The sequence below is a fragment of the Lissotriton vulgaris genome, chromosome 10 (assembly GCF_964263255.1).
Source record: "Lissotriton vulgaris chromosome 10, aLisVul1.2, whole genome shotgun sequence".
In the NCBI taxonomy this organism is placed as follows: domain Eukaryota; kingdom Metazoa; phylum Chordata; class Amphibia; order Caudata; family Salamandridae; genus Lissotriton; species Lissotriton vulgaris.
This window is the reverse complement of record NC_141698.1, coordinates 74,458,671-74,478,753: the sequence shown is the minus strand read 5'-3', so window position 1 is coordinate 74,478,753 and position 20,083 is coordinate 74,458,671. Positions and strand designations below refer to the sequence as shown.

Here is a 20,083-nt window from a genome sequence, read left to right as displayed (position 1 = left end):
CGGAAGGCTGTGATACGTGTTTTGGTGTCGGGCCCGAAGGCAGGGCGTTCGAAACTTTATCTCGCTGCCGACCTTGGCCTGAAGGAAGAGGAGGAACCGGAGCCTTTTTGGAGGGTACCTTTTGGAGCAAACCGGGGAACACATCTCGCTGACCAGGCGTGATGTCTTCCTCGATGATGGAGTCTTCCTCGGACATGTAGATGTGTTGTTCATCCTCTGCCTCGGCTCCCTGTGCTTCGAAGATCTCTTTGTCGACATCTTCTCCATAGAGCTCCGGACCGGAGTCTCTGTGTTGCTGATACATTTTGTGACATCGAGCCCGATGGTCACGGAGCGTCTTTTTCGATTGGGATGATCGTCAGGTTTCGCAGTTTTGTTTGTTGTGTTATGGTGATAAACACAAATTGCATACGACTTGTAGATCGGTGCAGGGGCACCCGGTGCAGAATTGGAATAGAGTCCGTTCCATATACTGCGAACGCGGTCAACGTGGCTAGGCCCAAGGGCCTTGCACAAGACTTCCCGATCAAATTTGTAGAAATGGATACAATACGTGAAGATATATACGTGATTGAGAAACAATACCGTCAAGGGTAGAGGATTGCGTGCCGAGGGGAACCCGAAACGATGTTGAACCAGAGCGCAGCAATTCACGACTGAACCAGATGGCGTAAAAAACAATCTAACAATGCAGTCGATGCTCATGCGCACTATTACCGATAGGGGAAGTCACCTACTTTGTGACTGGAATGGACTTCTTCGAACAAAAACAAAGTGAATACATCCGGACCCAACACTAGATGGCAGACTTATGCAAAGCATGTGATCTACAGCTCACATGCCTCGAAAAAAACAAAAACACTTTAATCCATGTTTAGCCAAATCGAAGGACTAGTCCTGTGGAAACATACATCAATATATATATATATCCATGTGATCAAGGCCGGGGCAACCTGGTCGAAACGCGTCATGTTGTGATTCATTGGAATAAAATTTGCACTTTATAACTAATTCCTTCGTGGTGGTCCGTTCCTGATGGAAAAGCGGCGTGGAGGTTTGCGTCAGCTTACTATATATATATATATATATATATATATATATATATATATATATATATATATATATATATATATATATATATATATATATATATGTATAAAAATGCATATATCATATATACACACATGCATATAAATATGCAGCCTCAAACCCGAAATTAGGTTCAAATATGCCAATATTGCCTTGTATTTTTCATTTAAAATAAATCATATATAACACATTTTCCAAGTCATTGAGAAATGTACTCTTAACTTGTTTGAAAATAGCCTTTATTTTCAAGGAAAAAGGCAAGGTGATAGTAGGCAGATTAGCGCAGATGGCTGCATATAGAACACTCATCAAAAAACGTATGCTGTGCGTTTAAGACCTCCAAGACATCCAGGCTCCCATCATGCCCCAAAGGTGACAGTTAGGTTAGGTCTTTTTTCAACTGTGTATAACACTGTGTAGTGATCATAAGGAGACAGAGTACTGTTATAAACATGGGATTCGTACTGGGAGGAGCGAGGGTTGCTAATGACTTTAATGAAGAGCACTAGGATTACAGGTAAGTAACTTATCCTTCTCTTCCAGGGGATACTCAGCAATAGTCATAAGCACTGAATAGAGTAGAAAGCCCATCTCCTGTACCCTGCTGACGAATACCTATAGCTCTAACACACTCTAAACAACTTGTTATCCAAATAAACTCGTCAAAGAGGCTTGCCTAAACTGAACATTAGCCTGAGTGTCATAATCTAGGCAATAATGGCGGGCAAAGGTGTGGACGGAGCGCCACGTAGCCGCTTTGCACATCTCATGAATGGGAACATTTCTAAGAAGAGCAGTAGTAGCGGCTTTACCACTCGTAGAGTGCACCCTTGGTTTGCTAAGGGCAAAGCAAACTGAAAGTGTTCAGAGCCAACCACTAACCAGAAGGAAGCATATGTGGGCCTGCAGGACATGTCCTGCAATTTCAAGGACACCATACAGCCCCTGGACAGAGCAAAGAGGACCTGGGCTAGAGTTCACATCTTTAACTTGTCCTTCCGAATGACAATGTAGAAGAATCGGTCTAATATCGGCTTGAGGCAGCCTCCTTTTTTGGGTACCAAAAGGTACTGGGAGTAACATCAGCAGTCCTTCACCTCTGGAGCGCCTTCCATGCCCCCTTGGCCAAAAGTGGCTGAACTCTGTGTTAAAGGAGGAAGGCATGATCTTCCGCAATAAGAACTAAATCTGAGGAACAGGAGTGGGAGTGGACATGAAACAGAGGACATAACCATGCTGAAGTACCTGCACTACCTACTGATCTGAGATAACTGCACACCAGAAGGGCAGGTAAAACCGTATCCTGTCCCCAATCAGTGTCCTGAGTGCGTTGGACAGAGAATCAAAGTGGCTTGGTAACAGTGGAGACAGGTGACGAGGAGGAGGATTGCTGTCCTTATTAGTGGTCATGACCTCTGCCACTACTAGGTCCTCTGGTGCCGCGGAAGGCCTGTTCAGCTGTTGAACAGGCTGCTTTTGGAGATAGGCAAGACCGAAAGAGTATCTTCTAAATTTTCGGTCCCGCTGCTAGATGTGGCAGGCTGAAGTCCGCTAGCTCAAGGAGCAGGCAGTAGCACAGCTGCCTGTAAAGCACTCCAACACTGAATCTTTTTCTATAAAATGCATGCAGCCATCAAATGGCCTATCCATAAGGATGCCTCTATGAGGATGCCTCCGGGTCGTGGACCAGGGTCAAAACGGACTCGATAATTCTCACCTCGGAGCCTACTCTAACCAGGGAACACACTCGGCAACTCTGGGCATTAAGCTTGCCTCATCTCTACAACGGCCCCCCACAGACGCCGGGGATGCCTGGTTTCACCTTGGAGATACCAAGAAAGGGACCATCTCACAGGGAAAACCAGGACGGGTTCCCCAGCGGTCTTCAGCGCCAGGATACTCCATGGAGTCATAGTGCGCTTTACAAGTACACCCACATTTACATTTACATGACCCCAGAAAATTATTTGGCGAGCATACATGCACGACATTAGAGGACTACACCGGTGCCAGTGGTGTGACTCAGGCAGTCAATCACCAACTCTCAAATTCTTAGCCGCATCCTATCTATCATGGACTATTTGTACCAACACATTCCTAAATTACTCAAGAATGGCAGACATATCCCAGCAGGCATTTGTGTAGCACCACTGCGGATAGAAAGTGTCCAGGCATCTCAACACCAAACTGGCAGATGAAAAGAAAATATTTCCAAATGTGTCAATGTGCTTTAATTATCTGTCTGGTAGGAAAGTGGGGAACAAGTTATGTTTGGTCTTGCTTGTGGAGGCACAATCCATCAAGCTCTCAGACGTCACGTGCTGGTCAGAAAGGCTGGGTCTCAAGCTGTAGGCCTATGATGCCTAGCTAGAGTAAGAGAATGCATCGTTACACACCCAAGCCTTCAGTTTCAATCATTATTGCACAACGTAAATGTCAAGTAAATGCACGGTATTATTTCATAGTTTGCAAGCGCTTTGGTATGATGTTAATATTCAGCGTCATTTTAAGTTCTGCATACGTGACTAAAAAAAAAAGTACGCGTAGTGCTCTATATGGCAGAGCTGAAACAGGGTCATCCTTAAAATCATGGAAGTGGCAGATCTAGTATTAAAGGAACAAGGTGCAATCTAGCTCTAATACACAATTGTGTTTAGACATGCGCCTGCTCAAGTGGTGAACAAACAGGACAACGAGGTTTTGATCAACCACTAAGAACAGGAGCTACAGGCTGCCATCACAACCTATGTTAGAGCCTATTCGAAGCCCAGCAAGGGATCTAAAGTCGCAGGCCTAGGCGGCATGATCTTAGTTAGCAAATTTGCTTTAGTGTCTACCTTGAGCAGCAGAAAGTCAACACATAGGCTGCAGTCTGGTCAAACGAACGAGGAACTCTCCTCTGTACAGGGTGCAGAGTGGGAAGGCCAACAGCGTCTGAGGAAAAGTAGCCTGGCCACCAGCATTTTGCAAGTCCAAATACATGCCTGCGCCAGTTTTGATGGGATTGTTCGTTACCTGCCTCCTCATAATCATATTCATCATGAGAAACGTTCAGAAGACCCTGGACAGTGTCCGAGTACAATCCAAATAAGGTCTCTAGCTCTGGTAGTACTAGGGTCAGGACAGTGGCATCTGAGCGCTCTCCCAGACCTCTGGCTGTGTCCTGGTTATTTCATAATGAGACAATTGTGAGCTCAGTCCGAAGTCTGCTTCGGATCAGCGCTCCAGTTTGTTGAAACACACAAGGTCTTGAATGCTGTGTGGGTTGGTTTTTATTGGGGAACTAAGGGGGTCTGTTGGAGCCGGTGCAGGCCCCACTGGTGGCAGTTCAACTGGGGACCTCCAGTGGATCCATGGGGCATGAAGATGCACCAGCAGGACCCAAAATCCTCTGTAAGTCCTTGAAGAACCCAAACTGTAGCAGTGTCAATGACAGCACTGGAACCTCTGGGCACTTCAAGTCCAACTGCGGAACAGACTTAAAGTCAGATGATCAAGGTAGTTTCAGATCTTTCAAATGCTGACTGAACAATGTCTCCCAGGAGCGGGAGTTACGAGAGGGAGAAGCATTTTGTTTGGACTTTTTATGCTTACGGAGAGACTTTTTTTCAACTTTGTCTTCAACTTATCAAAGGACAGTGACTTGCAGAGGGACCAGGACCTGAAACGAGCACAGGACTTGGTGCAGGAGTGAGTGGTAAGGTTTGGAACGTACCCTGTCTCAGTCCTTATGTTCAACCACATATAACTTCTCTTAACGCACCCTGATAGCCTTCTTATGCATCAGGGAGCAAGAGTCATACTTCGACACTAGACATCACAGGCAGATGTTGTATGGGTTGATAACTAACATCTGCATGCTGCAGTCCAGGAATGGTCTTCTAGGGGGTATTCACGTTACCTTGTGACAAGCAAGAGGTTAATAAAATGGTCCTCCTTAATCCTTAAGAAGAGGAGGCAGAAGTATGCAGAAAGGAATTAATAGGCCTGGCATGCACTGCAAGAGTAACCTAGAACATCACCCTCAGATCTTACCATAAGAACAAACATTGTGGGGACATAAACCAAGTATTCTGGGTCCCTGTTGCTTCCTTGTCTTTTCGGTTTTGCAGTGCCTCTGCACATTCCATACAATGAATCATCTCAGGCAGTGGAGTGGTGTGGCTCACTGGTTAGAGGCGGCAGACCCGGAAGCAGAGAACAGCCCGGGACCAGGGTTCAATTCCCGACGCAGCAGGGTCGTGGACCAGGGTCAGCGGACTCGATAATTCTCTCCTTGGTGCCTACTCTAACCAGGGATCACACTCGGCAACTCTGGGCACTACCTTGCCTCATCTCTACAACGGCCCCCCACATTCGCCGGGGATGCCTGGTTTCACCTTGGAGATACCCAGTAGGGACCATCTCACAGGGATAGCCAGGACGGGTTCCCCAGCGGTCTACAGCGCCACGACGCCTCAGGGCAGCAGTGCGCTTTACAAGACCACATACATTACAAGACCATATACATTACAGGAGGCTCAATCCATTATTTCAAAGACTCATTTTTCCATGGCATTATGTTTTCACACAGTATGTTGTATCTTGGGTCTATTTTAGAAGATAAGGGGTGGGGAAAAGGTGTCAACCAAGAGCAACAAAATATATCACAACAAAAGAAAATCACTTGTCACGGAAGAGCAGACGCAGTCTGGTCCATCTCCCTTTTGAACGCGAGGGTAAATGGTATGATGAGGAAAATCATGTGTGCCTGAGGGTAAGGGTCCCTGGTGAGAGGGACCATCTTCTCCTTCTATAAAAGTCTAACATGGTAAAGGATCCCTTTTTTTGTCTTTTGACATGACAAGTATATCTATTTTATTGGTCCAGCCATCTAACAGCAACAATTGCTACTACTGACACCAAGAACATCATCCAGCACCCATGATGTCACAGAAAATATCATCTACCCATCGTGGGGAAAAGCAGCTTGTTGACCAAGATCACAGTCTTCACGTGGGACCATGAAGCAGTTACACGACACAAAGGAGGCAATACAATAACATGGGTACATATAAAGATGACCCTGGGAGGGGCAGGGTGGAGGGCAAGGCGGTGGACGGATACGGAAGGGGTGGAGGGGTTAAAAGGTCATTAGAATCAGTTCACTTGGATTACTTGTTACATAAAATAAGATCCCTTTAAGTCACATTTTTTTGGTAGTTTATCATTTGGGTCAACATTTGGGATGTCCTCACTTAAGATTCTTATTTGGAATATCAATGCTTTAACCCCTTTGATGCTCATGACGAGCTCGTCATGAGGCACAGTGGAGCTGTGCTGATGACGAGCTGAGCTCGTCATGAACAATGGGATTTCCAACAATTCAGCACCGGAGGAAAATCTCTCTAGCAGCGATGGTGTTAAATGCACGTAACAAGTGCCAGCAGATTAGATCTGAACTGGACAAATCTGCATGTGATGTTATCTGTTTACAAGAGACCCACCCTTCATACGCAGAAAGGGCTTGGCTTCAGCAGTTGGGATTGAGATTGATTATATGCACTCCTCAACCCACAAGCTGTTCTTGGGAAAAGCTCACATGGCATAGGATTTGGAAGAATCTCTGGGGATAAAAATGGATGCTGGTTTATTGCATCATTAGTGGTTACTAATTGTAAATTTACGGTGTGTATGGTACTAATAATGGTGACCCCGCATTGTTTCACTTTTTAAACTTGGAATTGGCTAGTTGTCTGAAGCCATACATAATGAATCTTTTAAAAAAAATGTTGTATGCTATGGTTTTAAATAACTATGTATAAATAAACTTACCTTACTTACTTCCCTACATAATGATGATGAGGTGATATTCATTTCACATTAGAAAGATTGCATGATGTTGCATATCCTCTGGATATGATAGGCTTCCCAAGGTCAGAGCCTTGGTTCAAAATCTGGTTAGGGCCTTTGGACTATGAGACGTCTGAATGTTCAACCATAAAGGAGCATGCATTGACGCCTTTACATTTTACTCCCACCCACATGTGCAGTAACCTCATATTGATTATTTTATCTCGGACTATGTCATTAATCAATGTGGTATACAACAACAAATTAGCATCTTCTTCAATCACTTCCCCTATAGTTATCTATAACATGGAGATCAACAAGCAAAGAAAGCCGATGGACGTTTCATAGAACTACATTGCCTGAAGATGGCTTCAGGGCCTTCACGAAAGATAGGATTATCGAATGTATAGAGTTCAATCGAGAAGCATGTAGTCCTGGGATAATTTGGGAAACTTTTAAAGCCACATTACAGGAAGTGATAACTAGATATTGGATTGGGCAACAGAAGAAGATTAATGAAGCAAGGGCCAGATCAGACAAAGAAATGGCTGTGTGTGTTAGTAAACATGGTATGACAATATGGGATCATTTAACTGAGGCCTATACTATTTATTTACAAATGATACAAATTAAGATAATTAGTTAGGGCATAGAGAAAGAAAAATGCACAGCAATACCTGCTATATCATACTTCTGTGTGAGAGTACAGTGAATCTGTCGGTCGAATACTAGCATATAAAATCAGAGAGTTTCAATCAAGGATGTATATCGACAATATTAAACATGATCAGGGGACGGTAGAGGAGAATCTGCATGCTATTTTAGAAGCCTTTCAGCAGTTTTATAGGAAACTATACTTAGGGGTTGACAGTATCCACAAGAGTTACTGAATAGAGACTATTTTGAGACAATACTGTTGAAGAGAGTATTATGGGATGATGTTGCCAAGTTAGACTTTCCTATTAGGTCGAATTTGCTGTTCAAGCACTGGCTAATGGAAAGGCTGCCAGGTAGGCTGCAATGCCTGCTGACCTTTATAAAACCTTCATGGAGGCAGTCCTTCCATTGCTGATGGATGGGGTCAAAAGTATATATTATGTCAGCTCTGTTCCTCTGCCCTTGCAACACACTATGATTACAGTCTTTTCTTCAAGAAAGACAAACCAGACAGAGAAGAGATCATATCAGCCTATGTTTTGATCAGTGAAGATGCCAACATTTACTCAAAGTTTTTTCCTCTGAGGTTGGCTACAGTAATTATCGGGTTGGTATCGGAGGAAAAACATGGTTTTATTTCGAATTGCAACATTACGTCCCACATTATTACAGCCATAACCATGTTTGAAGCCACTAATGGGTTGTCTGAATGGGCTGGCAGGATCCTTTTGGATGCAGAACAAGCATTTGATAAGGTGGCCTGGCCATTTTTATGGCAGGGTATGGGGCACATGCATTTTGGCAATAAATTCCAATCAAAACCCTATTGATTCTATCAAAATGATGGGCCACCTATCTTCCGAGTTTCCGATACAGAGAGGTACATGCAAGGGATGCTCATTGTCACCTTCACTACTTGCACTTTATTTAGAGACGTTTTGATTAAGATCGAAATGAAGGTACAGATACTGGGAGTAAGCCTGAATTCAGTGGAGCTACAGATAGAAACTAATGCCAATGATATTGCCATTTGCTTGAAAGATGTCATCAAGGCTATTGAGAGAACCAAAAATATTGCTTTGCAATATGCTAGTCTCTTGGTACAAGCTGACCACTGTCCAAACTGAGGTATTAACTAAGATGTCACTTACCAGATTATTTTCAAAAGTAAATTTGTGGTCAAGTAGCAGGGCATCTCCATCACTCCTAATCCACATTTGATCTTTGAGGTGGACTACAAACCTCTTTTGGCAAGATCCGTCGCTGTAATGCGGTAGTGGTATAGATTTCCAATCACTCCGATTGGCCAGTGCAACTCAATCAAGATGACCATCCTCCCCAAGGTTTTATACTTGTTTTGATCTATCTATTTTTATGTTCCTCAGGCTTTCTTTTGTCATCTGGAAGTGGCCAACTCTTCCTTCTAATGGGGTTATAAAAAGATCCAGTGTGCCAGCAATCATCCAAATAAGGAGGGTGGATGGGCATTGCCATAATGAGGGTGGATGGGCATTGCCATAATGAGGGTGGATGGGCATTGCCTTACTTTAAATTTTATTACTGGGCGGCGATAGGTAAAACAATGGTTCCGCTGCTAAATGATCCACCTGATGGGACTTTGGCTAGTATATATGAGCTTTATTTAGGAGCAGAGGCTGCTGGGTCAGAGAATTTAGAAAGTTGAGAATTTATGACGGTGGGGGGGGGGGGGGGGGGGGGCAATTGCTGTAGCTGACTTCAATAACATCATCCAGCACCTGTGATGTCACAGACTGCTCTGAATATATTGTGTATCCAAAGTGTGGAAAGGTTAGTCGAGCAAAATCACGGTCTTCATATGTGGCCATGAAGCAGTTACCTGAGACAAAGGAGGCAATACTACATGGGTGTGTATTAAGATCATCAGTGTGATACAACAACCTTAAATAGACCTTCAGATGAGATACTGAAAAGTTTACATTTTGTAATCAGGCTGTTCATTTCTCAATCAGGTGGCTGCTATGGCATGCTGGCAGAACTTCCATCTCTTAAACACATACAGTCAAAAAAGAACACGTCAATATCACATCATAGCATGCCAGGCAGGGATGGGTGGAATAAGAGTGAGAAGCAGAGTGTGGGTGGTGGTGCACCTTACAGGTAAATACAGGCCAGTTATTTTCAACATTAGAAAGCTGCACCCTATAGCTAATGCATTTTAGCTTAGGTCGGAGACACCCACGGTTACATCAGAGCACTGACTCCTTTACTTCCAGGTCATTATTATTATCCAAACAAAACCACACTGTGAAAGTGAAGGGCATCATACACATATAACCAGATGTCTGTGGCAACCTCACCTTTTCTTCAAAGACGGCCTTTTTGATGATGCCCTCCAGCCTCTGCTCGTGGTTCCTCACCAGAGGCTTTGGTAATCCTTTGCTTTTCTCGCCTGTAGCTTTAGTTACTCCTGTGGTATTTTTAGTTGCCTGTGGAGGAAAAGGACATACGTTATTCAGAGGGCTAACTGGGGTGGTCCTTAGCCAATTAAAAAGCTTTCATTTTTGTGGGTGGTGGCAGAAGGTTTTTTTTTACCTTGGCCAAGTTCTGAGCTCTTAGACTTCCAAGAGCCTTATGCAGGATATCTCCTGCTAATTTAGTGAGCAGCTCTTGCTATCCACACACAGATGTACAGAAGTTTATTGCTGAGGTGGAGTTCCTTTGAAGGGATTAGTGAACTATGCAACCCTGCTCTTATATATTTTCTGAACATCCTTTTATGTTTTTTCCTGGTGGAGTGGACAATCAGGTAAGCTTACTGGAGGCACACATTTTTTTTAACCATGTGCACTTACGTTTGAGTGACTGGATACTGCCCTTTCAACCCAGGCTCTGCGGAGATTGACGTAACAGAGTATTTAAAGCTGGGGGCACATTACTTTTTTCATGCACCCCTGTAGAGAGAACTTTACTGGCTCTTCAATGTAAAAGATCCTTTAAGTCACAAAACAGTGGTCCTTTGCATTAATCATGACCAGGACTCGCATGAAGGATGCTCGAGTGTGGGTCTGTCAGTGTCAGACTAGACTGGTGAGTGCTGGAGTTCACTGGACTTAAAGTGTGTGGGCTGCACATGAAGTTTGTCCCCTCTGTGCTGGACTGGTAATACTCCCCTTTGCCACTCAAGCCTGCAACAGTATTCAGTCTTTGTCTTCTCTGAAACGCGTAAACCTCGTGTTTGGAATAAGCAACTGGCCCATTCCCTTTTTATTGCGAGAGTGAAACCCTTCTTTCCGCGTCTGGTATTGTGGTCTAACAACAGAACCTCCAGATGAGATGTAATGCTGATGGTCCCTAGTTCTGCTCCGACAGGATGGTACATTTTCTGGTACAAGCGATGTGTTGCGAGGTCTAGGTGTCTATTGTCGCTGTGCCCTGGTTACGATGCCACAAACATGAACCATGAAGTTAGCCAATTACCAAAATCTATATTTCATACTCTGAGCACATTCCTTAACATTTAATGCAACATGGATTGAGGAATTCCTACAGAAGATCCACAAAATTACTTCCCTTGTAATATCAAGACTGAATTATGCCGATGGCTTGTGCCATGGAATGTTAACTTCACTTAGAGACTCCTCCAAATGATGACGAAAGCAACAGCAAGAAATCTCTGACATGTAAAGCGCTGAGACCACATCTCGCTTGTGTTGAAGGCGCTTCTTTGGCTTCCTGCTACTATAAGATCTGCTTTCAAAATACCCTGCATTACACATAAAGCATTACATAGTTTTCCTACAGATGAGGCTTAAGACAGACTCTTCAAAGCAACAGTGAGACCCAGATTAGCATCACAACTAGTCTGCAGGAAATAATTGGTGGCAAATGCTTTTCCATCCCACCTCCTGAGTGATGGAACTAATTTTTGCAAGGATACGAGCTCTAAATAATCACTAAGAATTTAGGCGCGTGATGAAGGCCTGACTGTTTCCCCACCGGAATCTACACAAGACAACAGACTAGTTTTACTCTGTTACTACACCAGCAGAGAGGAACCATGGGATTTTAAAAAGCACAAGCAAACAACAGTCACTCACAACAGAGCTCAAACAATCTTAACAGAGCATTATATATATATATATATATATATATATATTTCCACAACACGATCCTTCCATGCAATGAGAGCGCTCCACAGTGTGTGCTCGGCCCAAGGGCTGGATCAAAACTCAAATTTCAATTTAGAACACAAGGAGGGCGGCACAACCGGATACTTTTTAAGAAGCCTTTATTAGCACTTCACAACACTCCACCGACGCGTTTCAGCCTCACGGCTTCTCTCACGGTCAGCAAGTCCTTTTTTACTTTTCATTTATATACTGCCCCATATTAGCCTCAATGTGGCATTATGGGATACGTAGTTTATGAAACAAACATTAAAAAAAACACTTATGACAGACAAAGGACTGGTGTGTTCTACTTATGTATAGTACAGTGCGTCCAAAGTTAGTTTCACTTAGGGCATGTATTATTAATTTTCCTACATGCAAATCCTTGTTGCATAGTATTGGGTGTAGTACCCTTTACATTAATTGGTGTTCGGCTGAGTTCATTTTTACTCCAGATGTATGTGGAGATCTTCTCCAAAGTTCATGCCTCTGGGATGCTTTGTTCGGAACCGAACAATGAAACGTGATTCCATTTGTCGAAGAAGACGGACAGTGTCCCCTCCTCTTTCCAGTTTGGTGAGCATTTTTAGTCCATATAAGTTCATGGCTCGCCAATCCCCATTTTGACAAGTGCTTAGGTGTTTCAAGGTGGCATACAGCATGTTTGCATTCTTTACAGCCCGGATGTGAGACCAATTGTATCGTCATGCAGCTCATTATATGAGAACGTCTCTAGGTATGTTGAGGCCTTCCTTGCTCCAATTGCTCAGAGTATGCCATCTTATCTGAAGGACACGGGAGACTTTCTGAGGATCCTAATGGATATGACATGGAACCCAGGCTACCTCCTGGTGACAATTGATGTTGTGTCACTCTATACATCAATAAGACACGAAGTAGGTTTGAAAGCGTGCAAACATTTTCTGCAACAACGTAGCATCAAGGAAATGGACCACACATCAATGCTCCTAAAAATGATAGAACTGTGTCTAACGAACAATGTGTTTCTTTTCAATAATGATCTGTACAAACAAGAATGTGGCACTGCCATGGGGATATCTTTTATTCCAAATTATGCTAATACCACCATGGGATGGTGGGAGAAGACAATTGCATGGAACAACACCAACCAGGAAGAATTAGATCGAATAATTCTTTGGGTCAGATATATTGACAACCTCTTTCTAATATGGAATGGCACAAATGATCAATTCCAAAAATATTTTGCCACACTGAATCGAAATGAGGTTGGATTACAATTTACCTGCTCAACAAACAAAAGAGAAATAGACTTTTTAGATACCAAGGTCTACATCTCCAATGGCAAATTAGAAACCACACTGTTCCGCAAAAAAACTGCAACTAACAGTGTGCTCCATGGCACCAGTTTCCACCTGAAAGCTCTACTGAAAAGCATCCCATATGGAGAATTTGTACGATTAAAAAGAAACTGTTCGAAACCAGAGGATGCTGAAAACAAAATACAAGAAAGTAAAATAAGATTCCAGTCGAGAGGATATAAGGACTATGTGCTAAGAGACTGTAAAAACAAAGTGGACAAGATCAGTAGAGCAGAGACTCTGATTGAAAAGCCAAAAACCCCACAAGACAAAGATCCACCAAGATTTGTAACCACATACAACAAGGAAAGTGGATTAATTGCAAAAAAAATGAAAAAATACTGGCACTTAATAACCAGTGATCCAGACATAGGGTCATTGGCTGGCAAACATCCTTCCATCACGTACAGAAAAAATACCTCTCTTCAGGACCTACTAGACAAAAGCCACTTTCAGATTAAACAACAACCTAAATGGTGGACAGAACAAAATGTAGGCTTCAAACCATGTACCTCATGCAAAGCATGCAAAATAGGTAGAAGAATGAAATTGTAATAGAACCAGATGATAAATGCATGCCAATAAAGCAATACATCACATGTATGTCCAAAAACGTGGTGTATGTCATCGAATGCAAATGTGGAATGAAGTACATAGGATGCACCACGTGCATGCTGAAGAAGAGAATACTGGAACACATCCGGGCTGTAAAGAATGCAAACATGCTGTATGCCACAGCGAAACACCTAAGCACTTGTCAAAATGGGGATTGGCGAGACATGAACTTCTATGGACTAAAAATGCTCACCAAACTGGAAAGAGGAGGGGACACTGTCCGTCTTCTTCGACAAATGGAATCACGTTTCATTGTTCGGTTCCGAACAAAGCATCCCAGAGGCATGAACTTTGGAGAAGATCTCCACATACATCTGGAGTAAAAATGAACTCAGCCGAACACCAATTAATGTAAAGGGTACTACACCCAATACTATGCAACAAGGATTTGCATGTAGGAAAATTAATAATACATGCCCTAAGTGAAACTAACTTTGGACGCAATGTACTGTACATAAGTAGAACACACCAGTCCTTTGTCTGTCATAAGTGTTTTTTTTTAATGTTTGTTTCATAAACTACGCATTCCATAATGCCACATTGAGGCTAATATGGGGCAGTATATAAATGAAAAGTAAAAAAGGACTTGCTGACCGTGAGAAAAGCCGTGAGGCTGAAACGCGCCGGTGGAGTGTTGTGAAGTGCTAATAAAAGCTTCTTAAAAAGTATCCGGTTGTGCCGCCCTCCTTGTGTTCTAAATATATATATAAGAATGCAGATAGAGCAACAGGTTTGTGCTTAACCACACATGGAATTGTCTTCAATTCATTGTATAGTTTGGAATGACATACAGGATTGGACTCAATTCAATGTGTCTGATTGTTACACATCTATAAGCATCCTTTCACAGTGGTTTGGCTTTAAAAGTTTGAACTATTATAAACCAAATAAAAACAGCAATGGACCTGGTGAAAAGACTAAGTTCAACTGTGTAGGAAGAGGCTTTTCACAGTGTCTAGATGTTTCACACAGCAGGTGAGCATGCGAAGGCGGCAGAAGGATAAGCAAACACAAGGGACGATGGACAGTACTGATGGACCATTTGGGAGGCTACGTGCAAGAGCGGAGAAGGGGCACAGTGAAAAATAGGCAAAGAAAATAATAGCACAGTTACATGGCACAGACCAGGACTGGGGGAGCTGGTGTACAGCAAGGGATGGGATCAGCCTGGATGCAAAAGAAATCACCAGATACATGAAGTGGATTCACAACAAAAGAAAGACAATTATTGGCAGATCCAACATGCATAACTATAATGCGCTAATGCATGCAAACATAGGCACATGCAAATTAAAAGACAATGGCAATGGGGTAAGTAGAGTTAAGCGTAAGACACTTCTCCAATATGTGAATGCAATGAAAGTAATCTGTCCCGCACAGACTCAATGATGCCAATGAGGTCAGTGCATATGTTGTGGTCCAATGGCCTTCCAATTAGCGAGACATCATTAACGCTAAAGGAGTCACTGAGACGGTCCCAGGTGGAGACAGCACTGAGAGCACACGGCTCCATGAACGTCACTGGTGCCACTCAGTTGAAATACAATGAGAAATCATTAACCCTTTCATTACTGGGGCGCTTGTGCACATTTGTGGCAGTGCCGTTTTAGAAACAAAAATGGTGTTGGGTTCTATAAATACTTGCACCCGTTTGTTCTCTATTTGCCCCCATACAAACGATGTTTTTGTCAACAAAATCAGGGCTACCTATTACGCAAACCATGCATCAATAGCTCATTAGAGTCTGCACATACAATGACCAATGTGAAATCTTTTATGGTGTTCATTTTTTTTTAAACAAATTAATTCAACGTTTTGTTTCATTACTCAAATAGACAGACACAAAGGCTGTAATTTTAACAGAGGAAATGTTGGCCTGAATGTCTGAGTCCGGCAATATTAAATATACATGGAATTTCCTGAGAAATATAATCTGGGCAGTCAATTGTGTAACATAAGCGTAGATCACAAAATTATAGCTGATTCTCTGTTCATGGTGCACTGTTCATTTACAGACAGATATCGAACTCAAGACTACATGGAAAGTATAAAAACTATACATCTAATTCTATATGTCCTACCGAATGTATTGGTACAAGCCATACATCCCTTCCCCTGACTGGCTAACCAGTGGGACAGGCTCAACTTCAAGATTGTCAGATTGATTGCATATTTCCCCAAACATAGTATCTCCCTCCAACTTCCTCCATGCAGTCACATTTCCCTGACAAGGCTTGACCTCCAAACATGTTCCTCTGTATCTCCTGAGCGTGGAGATGCCCGACATGTTTGGGTTTTCTAAGGAGTCAAGGTGTTCATAGATAATAAACTGGGTGCAGTGCATTTCGGAAATATGGTAAGCAACTGCAGGCTGAAGTGCTGATCTAGGCTATGTGTCTTTGGACACTGCTGTCACCACAGGCTGCATGAAAAATACCACAACGTATATATATTTTAACAGCTACACACCAGAAGGTTTCTATTGGGACATGCCAGACCTTCTTTACTCTGATTGGCCGGCCGGGAGATTGCGCTAAACATGACGTTTGTCAGATTGTTAGCATTTGTTCCCTAAAACATGTCAATTCCCTCTAGTCACCTGTGCGCAGGTATAAATCAGTCAAGGCTTGACTCAAATCCATGTTCCGCTGGGTCCTCTGACCTGTAATCAGACATGGGTTTGAGCTGGGGGCCACATAAGCCCCAAGGAAAAATTTTGATGGGCTGAAATTCCATAGGGGGGATGTCTGCTGGGTTTGGTCTCGGGGTCAGCCGACACCCAGGGCAAACTACCAACTCCAGACTTTCCCGAAAAACAGACATACATGAAAATTCAGTGATCAAGATCTCACGATTCCCAATATGTTGTATTCTCAGAACCCTTTTGAATTGTCAAAGGTAAGGGGAAAAACTCAGTTTCTTCACTTTTCTTGACAGAAAACTCCAGAACGCCATGCAAATGGTAAGAGTTAGGTCATCCAATGGTTATATCATCCAATGGTCCAGCACTTTTCTTCATAAAAACAGTACCCAAGGTGGGACCTGGAATATGCCTCCATTAAATTTAGTGTGAGGTTAAAAATGCACATGTCAACTCACCAGCCTTGAAAGAAGAGCCATTCTTTGTGGCATCAACAGGTCTTATACCCAGACATAGCCCAAGACATTTGGCCCCTGCTACTCCTAAGAACAACGTGCCACCATTGCAGTGATCTAAAGCTGGAGCAGCGGGCGTCCACTTCTCGCCGCATTCCAGGGAAACCAGCTTCTGTTGCTCCTCGGATCAATGTGTCTCCATTGCAGTACATGGATGCTTAACTGTCCATGCGCTTCAATGTCAAGCACTCCTGGGGTAGGCTGATGCACCTCATATTCAACAGCAGGATGGTGAAAAAAGAAATACTATCTGGGCTGATCTACAATGTGAATGGCACTTTGTTCCAAGTAACCTCAGAAGTGGGCTGAGCCCCAAACACACCAGTGGCAGATGGGAGCAGACCAAAATCCCATATCTACCTTTTCATGTTGATGACATACACTCTGGCAGACAGTTAAAGCTTACTCTAGTCCTGGGGTCTCCAACCTTTCAAGAAAGCAAGCTACTTCTAATTAATGGAAAGGATTGAGAGTCACTAACAAACATTACCACAGTTATAACAGTAACCACATCAGACAAGTGTACATTAGTAAGCACTCCTGAAGGCTTGCCACTAGGGACCACCCAGAGCATTAGGCGCATTATTAAGGCTAGTGTTATAATAATGTCTGTAAATATGAAATGCTGTTACCAAGTGACATCATTTTAACCATGGCAGCAAAACCCCCATGTCACAACCTTCACCATCCTGGTCTTTCAAAGACCTTGCTGACAATAAGCGATCCATCTGCAGACAGGAAAGAAAATGAGGACTTCCTGAAACTGAAGTGTCTCCGCACAACATGCAGACAGCTCACCACGTCACCCAAACCAAAATAGTATACCAACACAATCAACGAAGCCACAAGCAGAAGCAAACACTTTAAGACAATCAAGCGCTGCATTGAAGCCCTTCGAGAACCAACTATCTGTCCCTAATAGTCTGCAGAAAAGTACAATGCCATCAACCTCTTCTTCAGAGGATAAAAATACCGAACATTCGACAGAACATCGACAACACCACACCTGCTTCATCTCTTAGACCCACCCTTTCCTGTAGAATCCTGAAAATATCAGCCTTCAAAAACATACTTCTCGCAGATCACATCAACATACTCAACTTCCTCAAAGCCACTGCTTATAAAGAAGTTGTCTTGCCCTCACCCTTCATCAAAGCTCTCTCTAGGGATTCTCTCTCAACCCTACTCACCATTGTCAATGCCTCCCTCAAACAAAGCATCTTCCCAGAAAGGTCATATTCTTCCACTCCTAAAGAAACCTACATTAGACCCTGATGACCTCGCCAACTATGGACCCTGATGACCTTGCCAACTACTGGTCCCATTATTCACTTACTATTCATCGGAAAGAAAGTTGAAAAAGCAGTCTATGTTCAACTCCAACATAACAAAAAGCCTGCACGGCTCCTACTCTGGCTTCAAATCATGCTGCAGAACAGAGAACGGTACCTTGCACATCGTAAATGATGCCCTCTTGACCACAGATGAAGATAGGTCCTGCCTTCTGATTGTGCTTTCCCTCTTATCGGCCTTTAACGCTGTCGACAAACCCACCTTAATATGCACCTTTGAGTCTTGGGTGGGATTCATAAGCAATGTTCTTCACTCATTCTTCTATTTCCTTTCCAACTGACACCAGTTGGTTCATAATGGCACCTCTGGGTCCCAAAAGATGTCTATCGCCTGCACAGTCACTCAGGGTTCCATACTGTCCCCTGTCTTGTTCAACCTCTACATGGAGGCATTTGGTGCTTTACTCACAAATAACAAAGATTCACAGATGTGGATGTGGCATAACAGGCAATGGCGTAGGAGCGGTAAGACTGAGCTCCTCTGCCTGACATGTGCCCTGTGGAGAACTATCCAGGTACTCTGCGACCACCGGCTACACAGAAGCTGGAACACCTGCCTGCAAAGTTGAGGGCACCTACTGCAGTGCTGGCGGATCCAAATTTGCAAGAAACAATGCTGAGGTGCGACTGAGTCCGCAGGGCTGAGCGAGAGAGCAATATGGCACACGCTCGCGGTTGAGCCTCCCTGCTGGACTGAAGAGAGGAGTGTGCGGAGAGGAGGTAGCTGTGAGCCACAGAGAGGTGACATAGTTGGACCGGGTTGGAGAGCCTGCTTCCCAACTGCATTCTGCATCTGGCACGAGCGGGTGGAGACCATTGCCGGTAAGGTTGGGATGGCAGGAGCACACAAGCAGCGCCGGAAAAGTGATCGAGGGGCGCTAGAAGCTACGACCGGGCGACAGAGAGAAAGACGGTATCTGCAGCTACATAGGAGCAATAGACTGTGAGGAGTGCGGCTACGTTATGGGTCCTTGAGAACCTCCCCCTGCCACCACCCATTGGAAGGGCTCTGAGGGATTAAGATAGAGAGGAGCCTGGCTGTTGCAGACTGCCAGAAGGGATAGGGGCATGAAGGGGTGACTTTGTAAAAGAGGACAACTTGACAGGGGACCCACATACCCCAATACTGGACCTAAAAGGAGTGGTGACCCCTAAATTGGAGTGAGAGACTGTGGCGCATGTGAGAAGTTGGCCTGGTATATGATGTCCACTATTCTGGTGGGCACCTTGCACCAGTTCAAACGACCCTTATTGATGGTAGGTTGTAAAGTCAACCTTATAGAAAGCTGTCCTAGTGGTAGCTGTGGAGCGCAGCCTTCAGGCTAAGACTTAGAGGCGAGTTAAGCAAGTTGTTTTACCAATTGTAATCTCTTGAATGATCAAATGAAAGCACACCACACAAGGTATACATCAAATATATATGTATTTATTCTAAACACAACTCCTCTGGACTCTTTATGAGGTCACAGGTAAAAGTACAATACAAAGAACTTAATTAGCATACGATAAGTTGCACAGTATACGTTATGCCCTAGGGGCCTCACAAACCATATACTAAAATAGTGATATAAGAACCACATGAGTGTTAGAAAGCAGGCCTAGGGCCTGTGGAATCGCTGGGGTTGCCTAGAACCACCAAAGGTTAGGAAGTAGGAGGCCCACGGGAGACGCGTGCAGTGTCTAAACACGGGTTACCATTGACTTTCTATGGAGAGCAAACAACTTACAATTTTAAAGATTACGGGCACTTCTAGGTGAACTACGATGGAACCATTTTAGACTACGACACTTCGAGAGTCAAGACCCACGGGAGCACCGGAGTACTTGTGTTACCTCACCCAGGGAAGTCGGGTGCATAGGTGTCTTTTGGTGTCTGGTTTCGGCGTCGATT

At 43.7% G+C, this 20,083-nt stretch overlaps 1 protein-coding gene across 1 annotated transcript in view; it reads right to left on the bottom strand.

Annotated features, from left to right (window-relative positions):
- Window positions 1–20,083, bottom strand: part of CHTF18 (chromosome transmission fidelity factor 18) — a 314,022-nt gene that overhangs the window by 64,587 nt on the left and 229,352 nt on the right. Inside the window, exon 20 of the mRNA XM_086940533.1 lies at window positions 9,918–10,046. Within this exon, the coding sequence (XP_086796659.1) occupies window positions 9,918–10,046 (129 nt within the window). The remainder of the gene's footprint in view (window positions 1–9,917; window positions 10,047–20,083) is intronic.